Genomic DNA, 24387 nt, shown 5'->3' with positions numbered 1-24387 from the left:
TCCCTGTTCCAGCCCTGGAGTCAGTCTTTCTCCAAGGAGCCCTGATTCCTTTTTTGTACCACAATACACAAAAAATTCCTTTTTTGTGTATTGTGGTATTTAGAAGCCAAGATCTGAGTGCTAAGGGTATTCATTGTCATGGTGTTTCACTGTTCCTAGGCGCTGTCAGTGAAGGGAGCTGGGAAGTGTATGTGTGTAAATATACATGCATGCAGGAGAGAGCCACTTGAGGCATCTCTGACTGTTGGCTTTCAGTCCTTTTTTCCCCCCCAATTTTCCTAAACATTTTATTTATTTATTTATTTGTTTGTTTATTTATTTATTTATTTATTTCAATGTACTCTGCATGCAACATGGGATTTGAACTCATGACCCTGAGGTTAGGGGTCACATGCTCCACTGACTGAGCCAGCCAGGCATGCCTCCTTGCAGTCTTTATGAGTTTCCTTTGAGAATGTTCTTGTTTTTCTTTAGAATATAATTAAAATTACATTCTATGGGAATTTTTTCTTTAAATATTTGTATAGTGTAAGCATTTTAATGTCAGTAACAACTCAAAAATTTTAAATGACTTTATAATATTTTATATTGCTTATTTAATCATTCACTACTTGTTGGACATTTAAATGATTTTTAATTATTGTAAATAGTGCTATGGTAGATATTTGTAAACATGAATCTTTACCAGATGAAATTACTGGTCGTAGGGTAAGCATGTAAGGGTTTGCCAGCTTTATATTTCAAAGTTCACTTACCCTTTTTATTTGAGAGTATTTCATCTGCTACTAAACTTCATCAGATTTTCTGTCCTGGCCTAAAAAATAGTAGATGTGCAAGTTGAGGTGAACACATGATTACTTCTTTTTTGCTTGCCTTTGTTCAGTACTTTGAATGCAAAAGAGCATATGGAGGGTTCTGAGTACATTTGAACTCAGAACTTCGTGACTTCACATGCTCTCCTGCACTTTGTGAGTGAATGCCTTTGTTTAGCTGGGCAGTTTTGTTTGCTTCCACTTATTTCTGGATCTAGTCTGTTTTTTTGAAATTACAGAGTAAATTGAGTGCAATTTACAGTCCCTGTCAGGACAATGTGGAAGATTATATCAAAGGAAAGGAAAACTAGATGTTCAAAAATGAAGACAAACCATTAAGGAAACATTATTACCCCAGACATAAAGTGTGAAACCCAGTATATTATTGGTGGCATCTACAACTTTTTGTCCTTTGTAGTTAGGATTATTCTTGAATCACCTAATATCCCAGGGACACTTGGTTTTCCTGAATCTTAACAATTATTCACTTAACAATTTCTGAAGGTTGCTACCAAATGCTAACCAAAGATGATTTAAAACTGACTGTATTATTTAGGATTATGTTGGACTTGGTCTGCAAGTATCTTAAAACCTATCTACAGAGATATAAGCAAATGAGTTTATTTTTTGACAAAAATTTTAGGGGTAGCATGCAGTTATTGGCAGTGGTTTCCCCTTCTCAATGATAAAAGGGCCAGCTTCTCTTAATCTTTCTCTTGTGGTCCCAAGATGGTGGCTGCAGTTTTAGCCATCAGATATGTTCGTGGCAGGAAGAAGAGAGAAAAAAAGTAGTGTCAGATATACCCGCTTTCTTTTATCAGAAAAGTAAACGTTTCCCCAGAATACCCTCCAAATGTTTTATATCTCAGTTGTTAGAACTGTACTACCTTACTACTTGAGGTGGAGGAGCAGGCAAGAGAGAAAGGGTTGGGAATGTTTGTTGGGTAATAGTCCTTCTGCCATTCAGTGTTCGTGGGGGGAGAAGGCTTTCCCTTGTGGACTGATTGCTTATTATCAGCATTGTTCTTCAGCTTGTTTAGCCCACTTAACAAGGAATTTAATAAAAGTCTTGTAGCTGGAGAACTAAGCATGTATTTTTTCCACAGTGCACTCTGTTCCCATTGTGTTTCCTAAGGAGAAGAGGCATTTATCCACATTATTGCTTATACTCCATAGTCTGAATAAGCCAGATTAACTGTGGGTAGAGGAACTGGGCATTAGCTCTCTCTGCTTTTAGATCCAAACTCTCAGGGCAGAAGGAGGCAGTCATAGCTTGACCTCTTTTGTTTTTCTTTAGGTAATTCCATAATTGGTGACAGTTGGTTACTGTAATATTTTGTCTCTTACTTTGTATATCACAAAATATCGCTGAGGAATTGGAAACTTTCATAGTTGTTAAAATATCATATTAGTGCATAGTACTTTTCCTCAAATGAATAGTTTTGGTTTTGCTAAGTTACAGGTTTGTCATTCTTAGTGTGCATATATGAATAGAGAATGTTTTTATGATTTCAAGATAGACAAGGACTTTGTAAGCATGACACCAAGGCCAGAAGCCATAAGGAAAAATACTAATAGATCTGACTACCTGAAAATCGCATTGAAAACAAAGTGTTAAGTAAATGACAGACTGGCAAGAAAAAGTTCAATATGTGGCATTTTACTATGTAAAATACTATGTAAAGACTTTTTACAAGTCTCTAAGAATCCCAGTAAAAATAATGGGCAAAGTATGTCAACAAGCAAACTTAGAAATCATAAAAAAAAAATCTCATATAGCTAAAAAAAAAAAAAACCAAAGACTAATGTAATCAAAGAAATGCAAATTAAAATGAGATTTCATTTTTTTTCCTTTTAAATTACAAAATATTAAAAGATTGGTAACCTCCTGTGTTGATGGTGTGGGAAAACAGACTCTTCCATGTACCATTGTTGGGAATGGAATTGGCAAAATGATTTTGGAGGGCTATTTGGCAATGTGCCTTAGGATTTTAAATGTATACTTGGGCTCCTGGGTGGCTCAGTGGGTTAAACCTCTGCCTTCGGCTCAGGTCATGGTGTCAGGGCCCTGGGATCGAGTCCCGTGTCAGGGTCTCTGCTCAGCAGGGAGCCTGCTTCCCCCTCTCTCTCTGCCTGCCTCTCTGCCTACTTATGATCTCTCTCTCAAATAAATAAATGAAATCTTTTTAAAAAATGTATACTTATCTGATGACTCAGAAAAATCTACCTCTAGGAATTGACCTCAGGAAATAAATATGATCTCATGGGTTATGAGATTGATACCCACATCAGGGTCCATTCTCAGCAGGGAGTCTGCTTGAGGGATTCTCTCCCTCTGCCTCTCCCTCCCAGTACCCCCCCAAATAAATACATTTTAAAAAACTACTTCAAGATTTTCTCTTTGTCACTAAGACTTGTAAATTTTACTATTAGGTGACGGGGTGTGGACCTATTCTTGTTGACTTTGAGGGGGGTTCTCTGCATCTCCTGGATTTTAATGCTTGTTCCCTTTGCCATATTAGGGAAATTCTCTCCAATGATTCTCTCCAATAGACCCTCTGCTCCCCTCTCTGTTTCTTCTTCTTCTGGAATCCCAATTATTCTAATGTTGTTTCGTCTTATGGTGTCACTTATCTCTCGAATTCTCCCCTCATGGTCCAGTAGCTGTTTGTCCCTCTTTTGCTCGGCTTCCTTATTCTCTGTCATTTGGTCTTCTATATCACTAATTCTTTCTTCTGCCTCATTTATCCTAGCAGTGAGAGCCTCCATTTTTGATTGCACCTCATTAATAGCTTTTTTGATTTCAACTTGGTTAGACTTTAGTTCTTTAATTTCTCCAGAAAGGGCTTTAATATCTCCAGAGAGGGTTTCTCTAATATCTTCCATGCCTTTTTCGAGCCCGGCTAGAATGTTCAGAATCGTCATTCTGAACTCTTGATCTGACATAGTACCAATGTCTGTGTTGATTAGGTCCCTAGCCTTCGGTACTGTCTCTTGTTCTTTTGTTTGTGGTGATTTTTTCCGCCTTGTCATTTTGTCCAGATAAGAGGATATGAAGGAGCAAATAAACTACTAATAGGGTGGCAAAGACCCCAGAAAAATGCGCTGTAACCAAATCAGAAGAGACCCCAAATTGGGGGGGGGGGAAGGGGATAAAAAACAGGTTCTGAAAAAAAAAAGAAAAAAAAAAAAAAAGAAAAAAATTTAAAAAATAAAACAAATAAAAAAATATAAAAAAGAAAGAAAAAATATATTTATTTAGATGAACTAGTCAAAAAACGTTAAAAAAGAAAAGGGTAAAAGCTTTTGCACAGCAAAGGAAACAGTTAACAAAACCAAAAGACAGCTGACAGAATGGGAGAAGATATTTGCAAACGACATATCAGATAAAGGGCTAGTATCCAAAATCTATAAGGAACTTAGCAAACTCAACATCCAAAGAACAAACAATCCAATCAAGAAATGGGCAGAGGACATGAACAGACATTTCTGCAAAGAAGACATCCAGATGGCCAACAGACACATGAAAAAGTGCTCCACGTCACTCGGCATCAGGGAAATACAAATCAAAACCACAATGAGATATCACCTCACACCAGTCAGAATGGCTAAAATTAACAAGTCAGGAAATGACAGATGCTGGAGAGGATGTGGAGAAAGGGGAACCCTCCTCCACTGTTGGTGGGAATGCAAGCTGGTCCAACCACTCTGGAAAACAGCATGGAGGTTCCTCAAAATGTTGAAAATAGAACTACCCTATGACCCAGCAATTGCACTACTGGGTATTTACCCTAAAGATACAAACATAGTGATCCGAAGGGGCACGTGTACCCGAATGTTTATAGCAGCAATGTCTACAATAGCCAGACTATGGAAAGAACCTAGATGTCCATCAACAGATGAATGGATCAAGAAGATGTGGTATATATACACAATGGAATACTATGCAGCCATCAAAAGAAATGAAATCTTGCCATTTGCGACGACGTGGATGGAACTAGAGCGTATCATGCTTAGTGAAATAAGTCAATCGGAGAAAGACAACTATCATATGATCTCCCTGATATGAGGACATGGAGAAGCAACATGGGGGGGGAGGGGGATAGGAGAAGAATAAATGAAACGGGATGGGATTGGGAGGGAGACAAACCATAAATGACTCTTAATCTCACAAAACAAACTGGGGGTTGCTGGGGGGAGGTGGGATTGGGAGAGGGGGAGCGGGCTATGGACATTGGGGAGGGGAGGCGAACCATAAGAGACTATGGACTCTGAAAAACAACCTGAGGGTTTTGAAGGGTCAGGGGTGGGAGGTTGGGGGAACAGGTGGTGGGTGATGGGGAGGGCACGTTTTGCATGGAGCACTGGGTGTTGTGCAAAAAGAATGAATACTGTTACGCTGAAAAAATTAATAAAAGGGGGAAAAAAAAAAAAAAAAAAAAAAAACTACTTCAAAATGAATAGATAAGTAAATAGGAAATGTAGAACAAAACAGAATCTTTGCTGCAACATGGTTTATAATGGGGAGAAATAAACAATCTTAATGACCTTCAACAAACAACTAGTTAAATAAATCACAGTAAGATCATTCAGTGAAATTATAAACAGCTGTTAAAGGATGAAGTGGCACTGTATTAACATAATGTTCAGCTACAAAATATTTTCTAGTATTACATATTATGCATATAGTATGTATTATATATATAAAACATATACATATTATAATCCATATTTTGAGTAAAGAGGTGTATATGATAGGGGGGAAAAAGTGATACCTTTTAAAAAATGCATTATACTGTCAAATTTCCAGGTTATTTTGTTAACTGGAAAAAGATATGGTGCTTGTAACATGATCAACTTACGTTTTGAAAATAGAGATTAAACTGGCGTATATATACACATATGTAAGTGTACGTTACAGTGGTTAGGGAAATGTCTGGGAAGACCACACATCATAATATTTACAATGTTTACTTGTAGGAAAGGAATGACATGAGGGAGGGGGTGAGGGAGACTCAGTGTTTTGCTGTTTATGCTTCTAATTTGGTCCAGTCTTTCGCCATGCATTCAGAGAAGTTATGTCAAAAAAAAAAAAAAGAAGAAGAAGTAGTAGTAATAGTTACATTAAAAAGTAAGACGCTCTGAAAAAATGGACATCAGACTCCACATACTTAATGCTGGCTGGAGGGGAGTAGAAAATACATTATACTTTCTAGCTTCTGTATTTCCATAGTCTTCCAAATTTTTCTACAGTTACACTGCTTTTTATCAACAGGAAAAAAGGATGTTTTCAATTTGAAAATTATAGTATATAATACACAGGGGAAATGGGAAGGTGGTGATTATTTCTGTATTAAAGTAAATGAAAGAAAGCTCTCTTCCTTATGGTTTCTGTCCTATGGGCCATATGGGTAAAACTGGTTTTTTGGTACCTGGCTAGTGTCTCTTCCCATTACCCTCTGCCCCCCACCCCTTTTTAAAGATTTTATTTATTTTTTTGAGAGAGGGAACAGAAGCAGGGGGAGTGGGAGAGGGAGAAGTTGGCTTCCCACTGAGCAGGAAGCCTGATACGGGGCTCGATCCCAGGGCCCTGGGATCATGACCTGAGGCAAAGGCAGCCGCTTAATGACTGAGCCACGCAGGTGCCCCTCTGCCCCCCTTTTTTTAATCATAGTAAAATACACATATATTTTCTAGCACTTTTGATTTCTTACTTCCAGAGGTAGCTCCACCTATGGTTCCTACCTTAGCCAGGTCTGCAGAGAGAACCCCTCCTCTTTGTTCCTTGGTTCTAGTGTATTGTTCTACACATGCCTAAGTTTCCCCAATGCTTAGGTTTTTTGGAGGAGAAGCAGGACAGAGTCTGAGTGCTATTTACTTATTCTTGAATCCCCAGTTTAAGCTGAAATCATCCAATTTGAGCTAAAAAAAATTTGTACTTGGTCAAATTGAATTGAAACTGGAACATAATTCTCATTAAGGGAGAGACGAGAAGAGATCTTTAACATGGGATATTAAAATACCCGAAGTGGAGAGAGAAGTGCTGTCATCTTTAAAAAGGCGATGGCATCCTCATTTTGTTTCTCCTGTGATATGGTCTGTATGGTATTATCTGTTTAGTTAATTTCTGCTGATACACACTCTTTTCTCATGCTAGGAATTTTCTTCAAGCCATCTGTTTTTTTGTTTTTGTTCTTTTTTTAAAAAAAAAAAAAAAAACCTTTTAAATGCAAAGTTTCCAGTTTGTGTTCCCATGTTACCACATTTCCTTTTGGGAGCCTTTCTTTGCAGATAAACTTTGGATAGTAATTTGAATGCCTTTTATGTGCTTTCAGGTTGCCTATGTTAGTGACAGTCTCATGGAACCCCTAATACTTGATATGTGCTGGGCCGGTAGATCTTTACTCCATTAGGAGGTGGGTGGGTGGTTTCTACTGCAGACCTGCTGAACATTCCCAGTATTGAGAAAAAAACAAAGAAACCCCCTTTCTTTGCCCATGTGTTACATGTTTACATGCAAGGAGGGCGATTACCAGGAGCCTAAAGATGATCACTGACTTTGCCAAGCCCGGGATACTCTTGGCACAGGGCAGCTCAGCTCCAGAGTGGCTGCTGTTTGCCCTTTGGAGTCATCTTTGCTAAGAGGGCACAGTATCGTGGGATAGATACTACTACAGAGACAGGGTTATCAGGGAAGAAAAGGCTTGGTGTCTGTTTGAGAGAGAATACCTCTAAGCATCTTGTTACCACCAAGAACAGGTCAGTGTCATATTTGCATGGTCAACAGGAGGATTGCTTTCACTTGTCTGATGACTGAAGTTAATCTGAGCTTATCAACATTTTAGAAACATTGCTTACTTTACATGGTGTGACTCCCCTGGGGTACTTTTAGACCAGAGAGAGTCTGGAGTAAAAATTCAGGTGATCTCTTATTATGGTTCTAACCAAATTTGGAGGTTGTCTGGGGGGGTTGCCTGTACTTTTTGAAAGACCCTCTGAGGCAAGACTTTTTCTTTTTCTTTTTTTTTTTTAAAGATTCTATTTATTTGACGCAGAGAGAGAGAGAGAGAGAGAGAAATCACAAGTAGGCAGAGAGGCAGGCAGAGGGGGAAGCAGGGTCCCCACGGAGTAGAGAACTCTATGCGGGGCTCCATGTCAGGACTCTGAGATCGTGACCTGAGCGGAAGTCAGAGGCCCAACCCACTCAGCCACCCAGGTGCCCGGGCAAGACCTTTAAAGAAGTTAATTCTTCCTCATTTGTTGTGTTGATGTAGGTCAAACAGAAAATGCTGGTGTGACAAACAGGAGAAGAAAATTCTAAGACCTCTGAGACAGGTCAAGATACATTCCTAACTGGTGGTGGCAGCCTGAGATTTGGGAAGGGAGTCCACGTGCGTGCTCCATGCACTCTGTGGGCATTGCATGCCCCTCCCCAGAGCATTTTGGCTCTTGGCTGGGCCAGGGTGTCCACAACAGCTAGCGGCCACGAGCCCAAGAAACATGGTGTCCACCACGCACGCGCCACTGCTTTGGACCGCAACTCTTCCAGAAACCCAGTTCCTGGACCATCCGTTGCAGGCTAGCTTATTGGATTTTCCTTATTACAAAAATGCTGGCAGTATTAGCACTTTATAGGTACCCCATTCCTTTGCAAAGAAGGAAATTTCTCTACAGAAACAGTAAGAATTTCCATATTGGCTCCACATTTCCCTCCTCCCCCCACCATAAAAAAAAACAAAAACCACTTTCCCACTCCTTCTCTGAAGCTGTCGGCGTTAAAAAAGAACAAGGAGAGGATCCTTTAATGATAACCACTAAGCACCAAATACATTATTGTTTTACATCTGGAGTTTTAGAAAGGAAATGTACAAAGGTAATCCAGCTTTGTAAAGTGCTTTGTCAACATCACTGCCACGTTGTTCTTGAGGTGCCTTGGTATAATAGAATTCGTGCAGGCAATTTATCTTCGGCTTGCCATTTTTGTGTGTGGGTCTGCACCCTAAATATGGGCACATTCTACCACTCTCCTGATGATAATCTTTTCCCCCAGTTGGTAATCCAGAGGTTAACTTAGGCTGTTTCAACTCCATTTGCCTACTTTACTCCTTTGTTTAATAGAAGTGTGCACTGCATCGTGGTGAAGTATTCTGGTGTCGTTTGCTCGGCATTTGAGAGCACATCAGCTAATAGCACATCAGCTAATAACCCCAGAAGTACCCGCCACAGAGCATTTGTCGTTCGTTAAAAACTTGCAAGCAAGAATGGTTAAGATACAGATGCTTTCTCTGAGCCTTCTTATCTCCTAAAAAGACACAGGTCATTCTGACAGGTGAGACAAGTCCGAGCAAATATGCAACATTGATCTAATCAGGAGGAAGGAGAGCAATATTTTCACTGGTGCTGCCTTTTACCGGCGTCATTAAAGGCTCCCATTACTCTTTTATTAGAGGTTCCCTCTCTTCCTTATCAGATTACAGAATGAACATAACTCACAGCAGTGATTTGATCTCTTGTTAAAGAGGATTACAGCTTTGCATTAACTCGGATTGACACAGTTTATAATTCGCTTGTTGATACTCAGGCGGGCGGCATCCCGTGTTTGACCCCCCAGCAGTGCTGAGGGGAAAGGACCCCCATATATCATCATTAAAGATGGCGTCCAGCACAAAGATAGGAGGCATGGGGCCTTCCTCCTCCTCTGGTAATGTCAGAAAGGACAAAGGAGACATTCTCAAGTTCAAAGCTGAGACGTGGGCCAGAGTGTTAAAACTGGATTGGAAACTGTGATTGTTTCTTCTGTTTTTCCTGATTTGCTGCTGTTTGGTCTTATACAATTCTGGTGAATTTGCATTCTTAAATTGAAGCGTTGGTTCCAAGCAGGATGTAGAGTGATAAAAGCACATCTTCTAGAAGGAGAGATTGTAGAAGCTGAACAGATAAATCTTTCCTCAGAATGGGTCTTCTTGACTATAGTTCTCATTTTGGTTAAATTCCTATCATTTCTTCAAAGGATTGTGAATCCTCTTTAACCCCCCAAAGGGATCTTTCACATTCTTTAAAGTGGATGTAAATATTTCTCTTAAGGACTTACTGTTTTTAAGTTCTGGCATTTTATTATTACTGCCTTTTAAAATACAACATCATATAATAATAATGTATTAATCACAGCTAAGTATCCTGCAAGTGGGTAGGCAATAGCTAAATGTTTTTCACCTTAATTTAGATTAGGTCCTACATTTCCCACAATGATCACTGAGCCCACGTTAGGTGGCTACGATATGTAGACCATTTCTGTTTCTAAGTGCCTTCATCTTTTGCTCTGAGTTATCCACCCTAAGTCTGCTATCCTGTTTCTGATTGGCAATGAAATGACACAGAGCAATAACAGCATATTCCACTTACTGAGTATTTACCGTGTGCCAGACACTGCATTCGGCCCTTCATGTACCTTTTCATTCAGTCCTTAAACCACTGAAGTGGTTGACACTATCTCCTTTTATGATAAGAATACTGGGGCATAGGGGTGCCTGGGGGGCTCAGTGGGTTAAGGCCTCTGCCTTTGGCTCAGGTCATGATCTCAGGGCCCTGGGATCAAGCCCTGCATCAGGCGCTCTGCTCAGCGGGGAACCTGCTTCCCCCTCTCTCTCTGCCTGCCTCTGTGCCTACTTGTGATCTCTGTCTGTCAAATAAATAAATAAAATCTTAAAAAAAAAAAAAAAAGATTATTGGGGCATAGGGGTGCCTGGCTGGCTCAGCCAGTAGAGCCTGAGACTCTTGATCTTTGGGTTGTGAGTTCAAGCCCCTCACTGGGTGTGGAACCTACTTTAAAAAAAAAAGAAAAGAAAAGAAAGAAAGAAAGGGCGCCTGGGTGGCTCAGTCCCTTGGGCATCTACTTTTGGCTCAGGTCATGATCCCAGGGTCCTGGGTTCAAGCCCCACATTGGGCTCCCTGCTCAGCAAGGAGTCTGCTTCTCTCTCTCCTCCCCATTTGTGCTCTCATCGCTATCTCTATCTCTCAAATAAATAAATTGTCTTTAAAAAAAATACTGAGGCATAGAGCAATTAAGTAACTGACCCAAGTTAAATAGCAAGTAAATAATGGTGCTAGTCTGTGCATTTGGGAATGTGAATTCAAACCTGCTGCTGTTTCCAAAGCATCAGCAAGCTTTTAGAAATGTCTAGAATGATGTGCCAGAGGGAAACTGCTTCTCCCCATCCTCAATATACATATAAAAACATTTTCTTAATTAAAAACTTGTTTGGGGGTGGGCAAGAAAGACTCGTTTGGATTAAAACAATTGTTTCTTTTCCTTTTCTTCTTTTAAAATAGAGAAGCTGGGGCGCCTGGGTGGCTAAGTGGGTTAAAGCCTCTGCCTTCGGCTCGGGTTGTGATCCTGGGGTCCTGGGATCGAGCCCCGAGTCGGGCTCTCTGTTCGGCGGGGAGCCTGCTTCCTCCTCTCTCTCTCTCTGCCTGCCTCTCTGCCTACTTGTGATCTCTCTCTGTCAAATAAATAAATAAAATCTTTAAAATAATAATAAAGTAAAATAGAGAAGCTTTTTAAAAGGTGGGGGGTTGCCTAACAAGTCATTCACATCTTAGTATGAATCACTGAACTTCCGGACCTGCTCTTATGCTTACACCATTCATCTGGTTACAAAGACCCTAAACCTTATAGGCAGCTTTGAAACCTGAGTTAGAGTATTCAGGTAGCTTGCCCTTATAGTTCTACCTCTGCCATATTTGGGTACTTGTCACCTTTCCTTAGAGACGGTATCTTCTTTTTTTTCCTGTAATAAAAACAATACATGCATATGGAAGAAAATTTAGAAAATACAGAAAGGACAAAGAAAAATTCATCTGTTACGTGCTATCGAGATTGAATGTTAATACTTTATGTTTTCTTGCAAAATTTTTGTGTGTATGTGTTTTATAAAGGTCTATATCTATTTATATATATATATATAAGTTTGAATCCCTTTTCCTGGTTAACTTTATGTTATAAGCATTTTAACACCATTAAGTTTTTAAAGACATTATAATAACTTTATAATATCCAGTTATGAAATACTGTTGGACATTTAGGTCGTTTCTGCTTAAGTAATACTGCAGTGAACATATTTCGTACAGAAATCTACATTTTAAGTCTTGCTGTGTCTTTAGAATCGATTCTTAGAAGGCCAGTTCTTGGGTCAGAGGTGTAACTTTCTCATGATTCTCGATCATTTGTACTAATTTACATGCCCCTGCTCCCTTGCTAGCTGGGGCTTGTCATTACACCTTTAGTAATACGGAGGGTTATGTTTCAAAAGTATTTTCTGTTTTGATGTGCTAAAAGTTACTTTCTTTTTTGTAAGTTGATAACAACTGACAGACACTTTACTGACCTACACTGTGTTAGGCACTGAACTAAGTAATGATTATTTTCTCATATGATAGTAAACTTGAAGAGTCCGTGTATTTATTAATCATTCATATTTCTGCTTTATCATTCCATTATTTTTCTTTTGGGTTTTAGTTTTGCTTTGCAATTTGTATGAATTTTATTATGGTTATGTATTATGGTTCATATTTTTTGCAGATTTTTTCCCATTTTGCTTGCCTGTTAATATATGTTCCGTGGTCTGTACTATCTGTCTCTCTTTTTGAGTCAAACCATTTTTTATACTCCCCACATGGACTGTTGCACCAACAGTCTCTTAACCACCCAGTCTGATCTAATCAGGTGTGTGTGCCTTGCCAAGTAAGACCTTCCTAGAACACCACTTCAAGCATGCTAGTAGTCCTCATTGTCTATAGAATTGAACCAGTACTGTCGACCCTGCGCCTCAAGGCTTTGCTCCCTTTCTCCCCTCATCATGTTTCAGTATGCACCCTTGTGCTGTCCCCACAACACCTACACCCCAGCCACTCCTTGCGCTCTCCTCTCTTCATTCTGTTTACTTAACCCGGGGTGCCTCCTCACCCCTTCCCCACCTTGGTCCCTGCCTGTTGGGATGTTCATAGTCCTTGACAACACCAGCCTTTCCCGAGAGATTCCCCATTTCATACTGAGCTGAGGGGCTCACACTTCCCTGAACCCCTACTTTATTTGTTCTCCATTAATGCTATTTATTACAGCCCACAAAAGCACTTGATGGGTGTTTTCTTCTCGCTAGAACACTTAACTTATGGGGCACCTGGCTGGCTCAGTTGGAGAGCATGTGACTCTTGATCTCAGGGTTGTGAGTTTGAGCCCCACATTGGGTGTAGAGGTCACTTAAATAAGTAAACTTTAGGGGAAAAAAAGAAACGTTTAACTTGTAAGTCAAAGTAGTGTGTATATGTTTACTGTAATCCCATATTTGGTTTTGTATCAGAGTTTTATGCTCATACATTTGGAATAATATATTTTGATTCTAGTTCTGTCTTGCCTTATTGTATAACATTTTGGTAGTACGAGTATTATTTGCAAAACCATATAATGTCCAGCTGATGTCAGGCTCTCGAAGCTAGTGCATTTTGCCCCGGCGCTCAGACGGCATGACGCAGAGGAGGCTTTCCTCTGTGGCTTCGTCTCCTTCTTTATGAAGCCCAAATAGTCCTTGCTCATGAGAGTCTCGAGAACAAAATGTTCTTTAAAGTTTTTTGTTTCTGAGGACTATTTTAAATGCAATCTGTACAAAAATCTAAATAAAGAAAATGTATGTTTTCACATGGGTAAATACTGTATCATCCCTTTGCCTTCAGCACAAACATACCCATTTCTGTGCAAACCTGAAAAAAGTTGGCTGTAGGTCTTCTGTCTGAAATGTCTTTGAAGGCTTTCAGCTTATAAATCTATTTACAACTTGCTGGTAAGACTGTTTTTGCAAACAGTCCTATAAGACAGATGAACAAACGCTTTTGCCTCTCTTACCGAAATCTCCAAATCCTCTAACTCCGTTAATATCCTTTCCCCGGCTCCCCTAGCACCCTGTACCTGTCCAAATCGCATACTGTGCTTTCTGCCTGGTCATGCCCCTAGTTAGCTATGGGTTCCCTCTCCATACCGAAACATGGCACCGCTCAAGCGCCAGTTCCATATTGTTCTTAGCCCTTGGCCATGTTGGAAGAGCACCGGGAATGAAGAGTCTAGCTCTGGGACTTACTGTTCCCAACCCTTTATGTAGAGAGTTTTTGAGGTCATTTTTATGGAGGATGAACCTTGGGGAAAGATCTTTCACGAACACTTTTGAATTTCTCTCTCTTCCAAGAATACACACCACGAACTTTGTATTCTGTAGGAGGTTTCCTCCTGTCTATGTTGGCTGTGGGATCTACACTGGGTCTGTTTTCTGGTGGCCTGCCTACAAATTATTAGTTACTATGGAAACATGGAGACTGTAGACAGGGCTCTGTGATGACCAGTTACAGCTTAGGTCTGTTTTTTGGATTGCTTTCGGGATTGGTGTGGTTTAAGAAGAAAACAGTGTAGAATGGATTCTGGACGTGCATTAGCAAGGTGTAACAGTCCCTGGTTACGTTTGTTATTCTTAGTATTGATAGTAAGTGTCAAACCAAAAAAGGGTATTTAGATAAAGGGCATTGCCTCATTGTAGTTTGAGTTCAAGGTGCTGGGAAGTGCTGCATTTGTAATGGGAAGCTATTACTAACTACCCTGGAAATGAGGTCTTGAATGAGCCATAACCACACCTTGTGTTTTATCCATTGTCTCCCTCTGGGGAGCAGAACACTTTATAAACATTAACTCTTTTACCCTCTGGGCACCTTCACTTAAAAGGTAAATAAGACTGAAGGCTCTTTCTTCTCCTGTATAGATGAGGCAGCATCAGCCCAGTGAGGGAAATTACTTGATCAGAGGCAGGGGAGGCTTTAGTAGCCTGAGGTGTTTGGAGTCCCAGCAGTGGACCTGGACAGCATGGCGACCGCTGACACCCAGGAGACTGCCACTCTGTGCAGTTCCCCTTTCTGCTTCTCAGCCTGGTGGGGGCTGGGCCTTTGTCTCACATGGAATGTGAGATGCTGCAGAGACGCACGATTGTTCTTCAGCGCTTTGTGCTCCTTTATAAGAAAGAAGAGATCGATACACATTTTCTCCTACACGCACTTGGCAGCACACCACCTCCTCGCCTACCTCCCAGGCCTACTGGGGAGGCACAGCTATACAACAGAACAGATCCCACCAGCTGCCTGGGGCAGAGATGCAAACTATCATTTTGCACTTAGCAGTTAGGCTTTTTAAAACCAGTCTTCTTGCTGACCAAGGTCATCAAACTGCTGGCTTTGGTGACTGGCTGGTGACCCAGCTTGGGGGAGATGCCGTGTTGCGGACACCTAGAGGCTGCGGGGTCCTGGTTACTGCTCCTGGGGAAGGTTGACGTGGCAGATGTCTGGGACAAACCTTTTTTCCCCCAAATTTCCCATTTATAGAGGAGAGGAAAAAGTCGTTCTTTGAAGGATCCTACTAGAACCCAGAAAAGATTGATAGGTGGAGGGCATCTGCTTTCATTCTGTCAACTAATATAAGTAAACTGTTCAAGCCAGAGCTCTGTCTCAGGGTGTATTTTATTTTTGAATCAGAAAATGGGGTGTGGATACCTGTAACTCGGAGCTACATGCCATTAAGCACCTAAGTATGACAGTGAATGACAAAGACTTTGCTGTCATTATTAACGGATGGTGGTTTAGGTGACAGCCAGCGTCGCCTTGCAGGGCCAGGGGGCACAGTGCCTAGGTGAGGGCGTCAGAGCTCAGCCATGGTGCTTGTTAGAGCCGAGGGCCTGGATGAGATTGCCAGGGGAGGGTGGGAGAGGCCAGAGAGGAGGGCAGAGAACAGAAGCTAGAAGAAGGCCTACACTCCTGGCCAGGAGGAATATGAAAAAGACAAAGAGGGAGGAGGAGCAAAGGAGAACACAACATCCTTGAACACAACACCCCAGGGCAGAGAGTGTCAGAACTTGGGGGTCAGCAGCGAGGAGCCTGGCCCCGAGGGCCTGCTGGTACCTTATACCCCTCCTTCAGGATTGGCGCCTGGTGTTTGTGTGCTCCCTGGTCACACTCTTTTTGTTGGGAGTGGTACAGGGCTTTCTAGTTAAACAAGTTCTCCAGCTGATCACCAGGAGTCATAGAAATCCTTGCTAAAACTGTGTATTGCCAGTAAACACCGTCACTAATTTCCCCAAAATTAGGATTTCAACTGAAGCTGAGAGATGAAGCACACACCGCCCCCCCAGGTGCTGGGTCGTGGGGCAGCAGCCTTGATAGGGACACAAATGTAACTCGCATGTCAGTATCCCCTTCAGTGCGGTTGGAGGAAGTGATTCACGTCTAAGCAGTGAAGCATCCCCGGGCTTTTAACAGGAGCTGTGAGAGGGGCTGCTGTTTGAACAAGGAGCTTCATCTTCCTGAAGCCAGCAGTCACAAAACCGTAAACACAACACCGGCCAACTCTATTGCCGGGATCGCGGGGGCCTGACGTTAATATTAAACATCTCCAGCAAGGCAGAGAGCTCTGCAGCCCAGCCACAGAATCAAAATAAATAAAAATAAAGAGAAAACCCTGCTAAAAGCGGTGAGATGATTTGTCGTCTTTCCTGAGCGAGGCCATTTGTCTTCTCTCGCATCAAATCTGTTATAAAACAGTCAAACTGTGAAAGTGGAAATCATCCCAGGAGTATGGAATATTAATGCACAGGAAGGGAGGCCACATCCCTTTTGTCTAGAGTTCCAGTGTCCTCTCCCATCCCCGGCCACCAGCAGCCCTTTTTTAGCTGGTCCACCAAGGTAAATTATTTTTCATTAGAAAAATTTGAAAGACTTAAAGCTGGTGGTAGGGATGACAGAAGTTTCAAGTATTTTTCTTCCTTTGTTCAAGCAAAGTGAGTGTAGCTGACTTGGGAACCAGGAAGGAGTCCGAGCGAGGAACCCTGTGTAGAATTCAGTCCTCGTGCCGTCTCTCCCTGGCCTTCTTCCCTTTCCTTACTTTCCTGAGCCTTTCAGTTCCTTTGTTTGGGCCCTCAACCCGCTTCTCTGAACATTTATAAATCTTCAGTCTGTCTGATCTTTAGGAGACAGGCCAGAGGCCACATGTCACCATCTGTAATTTAAAGCTGCAGGGCTAAAAGCATTTGCAGAGGTTTGAAGGACCTAGTTCTGACCCGACCAAAAGAGCGAATTGGAACAGACCTTCTAGAGTCTCCTTCAAGCGTGGGGAAGATGGTGATGAGAGCAGACACACAAGGTAATTTACGGGTGCAGTTTGCTGGAAGCCAAGCCACTGGCCGAGGCCTTAGAACCCCGTCGTGTACTGCCACCTCGTGGCGGATTTGGGCAGCTGCTTGAGACTTGCCTTGTCTCCAGATTTAGGTAATTAGCCATAGATGTGGGCATCCTCCGAGTCCTGTCTACTTTGCTCTAACTTGATCCTGTTAAGAAATAAGCCCTAGGTAAGAAAAGGTTGCTTTCTTTTCTTTTCACCTCATTTCTTGGGGGTGAGGGGAGGGCCGTGGGAGGGGGCGGGAGTTGGTATGGAATTGTGATGAGATATCAGGAAGGGAGCCTGTGACCCACTTTTTGTTGCCAGGGGATGTTGGGAGGAGAGCAAGGGAGAGTTAAGTGCTGACCTCCTGGCTACCTTCAGGAATCCTAAATTTTCTACTGTCATATCTTCTATGTTGTCCTAAGAGCTGCATGTGTCTCTTCCCTTGGCTTGCGTCCCTAACAGTCTGCTCTTGGAGACAGGTTCTAGCACATGTCCCTGCCTCTGATGCTTTTCCTGGGACAGGCTAGGTTTACCCTCTGCCTCAGCCCCCAACGAGCAGGGCAGTTGCTTGCCATGTGGATTGGTATATTTCCCCTGCTGAGTCACAGCATTTCTCAAGCATCTTTGTCTCACCTGTAAAGTCACTGATACAGAGTAGAATGGCTCTGGGTCAGAGAAAGCAGAGGGAATGAAAGATTAAAGGAAGGTACCATCTTGTTGTCTCATGTTTTGAGGAGCTGACCATGAAGCCTTCAGAGGGTCAGGCTCCACAGGGTCCCTTTGTTTGGGGTCACTGGTGTGTGTCTAGTGAGAATTGGCAAGATGTCTTGTTGGGTCCCCATCAGGGAGAGCCGAAGCCCCGTGAGGGCAGGGGAAGTGTGCGCTGAGGGCAGTGGGGAGATGGAGCCCCGTCCTGCCCACTCTGGACCAGCAGGGCTGCGTTGGGCAGGGAGGGCGCAAGGGCCTGAGCGTTGGGGCCTCTCCCGGCTTTGTCTCAGTGGGAAGGAACGGGCTCTCTGGACCTCGTGAGGAACAGATCTGCCAGGCCAGCCCAGCAGGTGCTTCTGCTCTTGTGTGGGCCTTCCCAGCTGCCCCAGAACCAGACGAGGCTCACGCGGGGCCTTCAGGGGGCTGGTGTGAGGCGGGGCCCCCCCTCATCATGTTTGTCAGCCTCTGCGGCTCTAGGAGGTCAGCTCTTCCCAGAACACAAAGGTGAGGGAGAACACAAAGGCTACCGGCAGCGGTAGCATCACCAGTGACTCTCCAGTGCAGGTGTCTGTCACCCGAGCCCCTGCCGGTCCACAGGAATTGCTGTTCCCACGCTTCCTGCACTGACCCCTAAGGATTTGGGTTCATGCGGGTTCCGTGGCGGGAGGAAGCTCTCTTGTGTGCTCCCGCATCCTGCGGTTCTCTCACGGCCCTGCAGGGAGCCAGTGCCAGGCGAGGGGCGGGGGCACGGGCTGTGTGGGGACGGGGCCGGTGCAAGGAGGAAGGACCACGACGCACCCTGGGATGTGTCTGGGTACTCAGGAAGAGCCCCCCACACACACACCACGAAGCAACAAACAAACAGTTTCAGATTAGTCAAGGCCAAATGACGTGTGGGAGTCTAATCGGGAGAGCAGCGCTATGGTCTCCAGCGGTCTGTTCAGAGGCCCAGCTCGCAGCCCCGACTGCAGCACTGGCTCGGAGAGTGCCCTGTACTTTGCTCTCTGCCTGCCTCTGGCCATGGGGACAGGTAGGTAGAGCTCAGGTCTGGCTCTGCAGCTTTGGGGTCTGGGGACAATGTAGTATGCCTCCTGGACCCAGGTTCTGCAGGCCCCTGACCTGGTGAGTTGAAAGGTCGCACAGATCCTGTGCAGGTGTGATGGGCCGCTTTGTGCCGACTGCCCCGACGGCAGCATGGACGACTCTGGTTTCTGTCGCAGTCAGTGGGAGGAGCACGGGGAGAACTGAAAGGAGCGTCTGGGGGCTGCAGTCTCCCCGCGGGCGCTGCCTGTCCCCACCTCACCAGGCTGCTCCAACCTCGCCCTCCGCCCCAGTGATTGCACTCTGTGGCCCCCTCCGCTGCCATACTTTGAGTCTCATCAGAAGAATCGGGTCATAAATAAGCTGAATCCCAACACACACACACACACACACACACACACATATTCTGTCTTTATGGAAAATGGCTGCTAATCCATGATCATTTTTTTTCCAGAAACAGGTTTTATGATAATATAGTAAAAATATTAAATTAGAAAATGCCTCACTAAGGGTTATAAAACCTTACTACACTAGAGATAGGTAATTATCCCCTCTACAGCCTAAATGACAGTTTAAAAGAAATAAAAATGTTAGTGCTCATTACTTGCTTTTGTAGGTTGCAATAAAGGGTAAGTTAAATTTTAATTCAAGGAAGGGCCCCTGCTATCGACCTTCTACCTTAGGTCCAAGTCTTGTTAATTACTCCGTAGGTTATTCTCCTGCATGATATGGACATTAATACATTTTCCACAGTGGACATTCCCACTGGCCAGTGAGGCCGGGAGTGTGGGGGAAGGGTAACAGGGGGGAAGGTATTTCAGCTCAGTGATTCAAATCTTGATTCTTGAAGTGATAGGGAGCAGGAATTATGCTTTTTTTTTTTTTTTTAACCAAGTTCATTATGCATAGCCTTAAGGGGACCACAAGTATTAAACTATACACTTACCCTAGAGAATCAGATGGAGACAAGGTTAACCTGAAGGATTGATAGTTGAGCTTCTCTGCATGGCTAAATCCCGGTTAGGAAGGATGCTGCGGCGGGGGGAGATGTTCCGAGTGGCAGAAGGCAGTCCAGCCCTCTATCCCATGGTGCCTTTTTATCACCCAGTTTTATTTTTAGTTTTGTTTTCCTCAGGATGGGGAAAGGGATATGGACAGGTTCCTTTTCTGTGAAAACGCCTTTCCCTTTCCCTCAGCACTGGCACCATGTCACGTGCGTGTGTGCATGTGTGGGGGACGCTGTGCTTCGGGCCCTGAGTCTTCTCGACTTGAAGGGTTTCCACTCCGGGCACCAAGCAGGGGCGTGCCTCACAGCACTGAGGCGGGCGGGAATTGAGGACGGAGGGCGCTGGCACCAGGTGACAAGGCCCTGTGGCTCCGAGGGTTCCAGGGCTTTATTTCCGACAAAGCTGCAAGACAGCCTAATTGAGCTGTCAGCTGGCACATCATTAAAACAGTGTTTGGTGGTAGATCACTATGTGATGTTGGGGGGCAGGTAATTCAGAAGGAATCAAAAGAATTGGGGGACGTTGGTGTCACAAAACTCCCCTGTCCCTGTCTGCTTGTCCACATGATGAACCGACAGAAAAAGCCTGGATGCTGAGCGTTCTTTCATTCTGGCGATAAATACTGTTCACCATGGGTGCGTGACTGGCCCCGTCCATATTATGAAGGCGTGCAGTTCCAGCAATGTTTTACACAGTTACTGTAATAAATTTTCACCAAAATTATAATACATTTTATTGAACTGTTGTGTATGTCTGTTGTATCCCGATAATAATTGTGTAATAATGACACAATCCAGAGTACCTTTTTAATTACTTAAAGCCTTACGGTGTCAAGAAATGAAAATATTTTCAACTTCTGAAATTTCATAAAAAGTGTTTCAATTTGCATACTTATTTTTTGTGGCCAAGAAGTGTAATAGGTTGATCAATAAAAGACTTTCAGGCATAAAACAATTAGGACAAAAATCTGTAGGGAAAAATCAAATGGAAATACAAGTTTAAAAAAGGAAAGAAAGCTGTAAAATTGCCAAGTGGAAGTGTATGTTTATATGTTATTTAAGTGAACGATGATCGGTATCAAGTCAGAATGGCGTGAACATCCCATCGGGTGCTTTACAGAAGAGATGAGCAACTTTTATTCCAGAAGTTAGTATTCACAAGACTCTGATAATTATGTCCTTTGTGACTAGTAAATTTATTGAGAAAAATTGTGTGTGTGAGGGGGCTGCGTGGTGTTGTAGAACTCTTGCAGGAGGTGGGCAGACAGATTCGGGGCCCAGGCTGCGGCTGCGTTGTCCCCCTGCCCGCCCCACGGGCCACCACAAAGAGCCTCTGCAGGGAACCATGTGCTGGAGCCACACAGAGCAGACCAGTTGGCGCTGGGGGCCTTCATCCTGGAGGTGCTTTTGGGGGGGTGTGGTGTCCCGTTGGGGCTGAGAAACAGAGAGCGGGGCGAAGGGGGAACAGGAACATCAGTTGGAGGCTGTCACCTTACTCTTGGCCAGCAATGGTGAGACTGGAATTGGGGACGGGGCGGGGCTGGGTGGGAGCAGGAGAGTTTAAGATGCTGTGGGGGTAGAGCCGGTCACTGAGGAAGGCCCAGAGCTGCAGTGACATTGGAGGTCTTAGACTGGAATCATCCCTTCTTCTTCGTGTGTGTGTGTGTGTGTGTGTGTGTGTGTGTGTGTGTGTGTCTCTCTCAAACTGTTTTAAAAGATCCCAGACCCCTCAGCCTTCCAAGTTGCTTCGCCATGAACAGCTGCATGTGTTTGTCAGCTTTGTCCACCTGAGTGTGAAATGATGTTCTATCAAAACATGGGTTTCAGCATTTCACTCGGCGCTCCTGACACGTGAACCCCGCTGCGGCCGGTAACTGGCGCGGGGCTGGGCGCTGAGCAGAGCCCCTTGGTGGCGGTAATGACGGGCTGGCGAGCGGGGCCCTCACCAGCCTGCGCAGCCCTAAAGCCAGACTGTCCTTTTTGTCCTGGCCTCTCTCCCCTCCATGCCATTTCATTTTGTGTGTGGAAATGACCAGAGAGACTTGTACTTATGGGCAAATAGGCCACCGTGAGATCCCGGGAAGCCCACGCTGGGCCCAGCTGTCCTCCGGGTGATGGAGCTGGTGATTTGGAAGCCTCGGCCTCTGAAAGCGAGGCCACATGCCTCTTGTTGGCCTCTGGTCCGAAGCGCCTTCCACCCAGCTTGTACTTGTGGGCTGGCCGGTGCAGGCTGGCAGGTGTGCTTGGCCGGAGGAACAAAAGAGCCGAGCTCCAGGTGAGGCTGTGGCCTTGTCTCTGGGCCACAGATCTGGTCCACAGCTCAGGGGCAGCTGCTGGCGAATTCTTGGGTAAAATCTCTGTGATCATCCTGGAGACCTGCCGTTTGTACACCTGCGCTTCTTTGCCTGCCTTGTGGTCTCCTGCACGAAAGGGTCAGGCTGCATTCTGGGCGACTGCGGTTTCTTCTTTAGGAATTTTTCCCTTTCTAGAGGTCTTAATATGCTGCTTTTATTGCTGGACTTCCTCACGATGGCACCTCTGTTTCCCCCTACCACCCTCGCAGGTTGACTTCATACACAGACTGAGAAGTTTTTGTGTTGCAGCCTTGTTAACCCGAAATAGCTGTTTGAAGGGTGGTGGTTTGGTGTTTTGTTGTTTGGAAAGTCAGATTTGCTGAAGATGGCTCTCGGGTAATGAGGGCACTTTTATAAGCCTATTCTCTTAGCCCGGATGGCAGGCTGTCTTTTAGGGTGAGCTCTTGGAAGTATAAAACAGAGCAGGCACAGCTTTCTTGTGGGGCGGTTCCCTGGCTGGCCCATGACCGTAGCCATGTGTGCCTGGCCTCCCTCTGTGGGGGTTAGTGGCGCAACCTTCCTGCAGGGGCAGCTGTGGGTCACCTGCCTCGGCTGGCCGTGTTTCCCTCGTGGCTCGCCACCCTCCTCACATCTCTGCAGGGGGAATCTGCGCTCTCTGCACGCAGGACCTTGTTTGGGTGCTCCCATGACCAGGGCAGGAGAGACCCCAGCCCACCCCTTTTATATTTCCAGGCCTTGACAGAGAACTTGGGCTGGGTGGGTTGTTGCGTGTGTGTGTTGCACTTGACAGCAGAAACAGAGGTTGGAAAGGAGACTTTATTTTCAGAGACCTCAGACCCTGGCATATTATCATTTTCTGAATTTCGAAGTCCAGCTCTAGAAATAAATTAGCCAATCGAATTACTTATTAGATTGAAAATAGATAAAAGGGGCCAGGGGAGTGGGGGAGAACCTTGGTGCCACCACCAAACAGCTGCACATGTGATAGTAATTGGAATCTTGTTGCCAGGTCATTTTCATTGTTTTTCAAGTACTGCCAAGTCCAAGAAAATATATGAAAACTAAATCATATCCCCCTACATCCCATGTCTGATTGAATCCTCCTCGTCATGCAGCAGTCTCATACATCCTATTAAAATATTCAATCTTGTTTTCTTACTTGAAGAGCCTGTCTGTAAAGGGCAAACTTATAGAAAACTCATTCCCTGGAGACAGGTATCCAGCCACACCGGACTATTTACATATTTTACTATTTGATTGGCTGCTTCCAGGTTTTACCTTCCTTTGTATTTGTGAGTAAGGGCTGCGGGATGCATTTTTAATTACCAGGCTGTGTTGGCCATTGAAGAAACCAAGGGGACATTTCCTGGCTTCTCAGTGCTTGTTGAACCTTGAAAAGGGAACCAGTATGTTTACCAGTTTGTTTTGTTTGTCTTCTAGGACTGAGTTGTATCGGTCTCTTTTTGGGCAGCTCCGCCCTCCTGACGAAGGCCAGAGGGACTGACCGCACTCACCGCTCTTGCTGCAGGCCCGAGGCGGGGACCTGGACACACGGACAGGCGGACACACCATGCACCCACTCGCCATCCCAAAACACAGGAATCCACCAGCCCACGACTTTGGGCTAGTTGGGGAGGCCTGAGCTGGTGGGGGATTTAGAGCACATGCCTAATAAGTCCCAGGAAGCCTGGAGTCAAGTGTGCGTGTCCCCCGTGCTTCAGTTTGCTGGGGACTCGTGCCCCACGCTCGTTCACCACCGCAAATAAACCGTGTTGTTACGGCCATGGCCATGCGCGTGATGTCTTAGGCAGCATGGAGTCAGTCAGCTTGAGAGCTCTGGTGGAGGGACAGCTTTGTGGGGGACGGTTTTCACTTTCTAGTCACAGGGCCTCCTCTCACGATACAAAGTTCGTGGAAGCCAGGATGCCACTTACTGGGCAGGTCATGTTTGGTGATGGCTCATGGCTCCGAGGAGCAGGGAATCCCCAGAAACCCATGAACTGTGCCCAGGAGACTCTGTTACTTGGAAGCATCCGCCTGTGTGTCACAAATACAGCTCCCTGACTTCTTTCTCATTTCCTCCTCTTTGCCCTGTAGATTTCTTCCACAGTCCTTTTCCAGTCTCACCATTTCTAAATCACTTTATTGAGACGAGCTCTGGTGTAAATCCAGCAGGAGGAAATGATTCACTTGTTTTTCATGCAAAGGTCAAAAGCTGGAAATTAAATCCCCATAAGGGGGATTTATTGGCCTGCTGTGGTCAGT

The 24387-nt window shown here is 44.4% G+C and overlaps 1 protein-coding gene across 1 annotated transcript in view; it reads left to right on the top strand.

Annotated features, from left to right (window-relative positions):
- The window catches only part of AATF (apoptosis antagonizing transcription factor), a 102900-nt gene extending 78996 nt beyond the window's left edge, over positions 1–23904 (top strand). Inside the window, exon 12 of the mRNA XM_045986188.1 lies at positions 23563–23904. Within this exon, the coding sequence (XP_045842144.1) occupies positions 23563–23626 (64 nt within the window). The 3' untranslated portion in view covers positions 23627–23904. The remainder of the gene's footprint in view (positions 1–23562) is intronic.
- The last annotated feature ends 483 nt before the right edge of the window (positions 23905–24387 follow it).

The sequence above is a fragment of the Meles meles genome, chromosome 18 (genome assembly GCF_922984935.1).
Source record: "Meles meles chromosome 18, mMelMel3.1 paternal haplotype, whole genome shotgun sequence".
NCBI lineage: Eukaryota > Metazoa > Chordata > Mammalia > Carnivora > Mustelidae > Meles > Meles meles.
The sequence above is the reverse complement of the archived record's forward strand: the minus strand, read 5'-3'. Positions and strand labels throughout refer to the sequence as shown.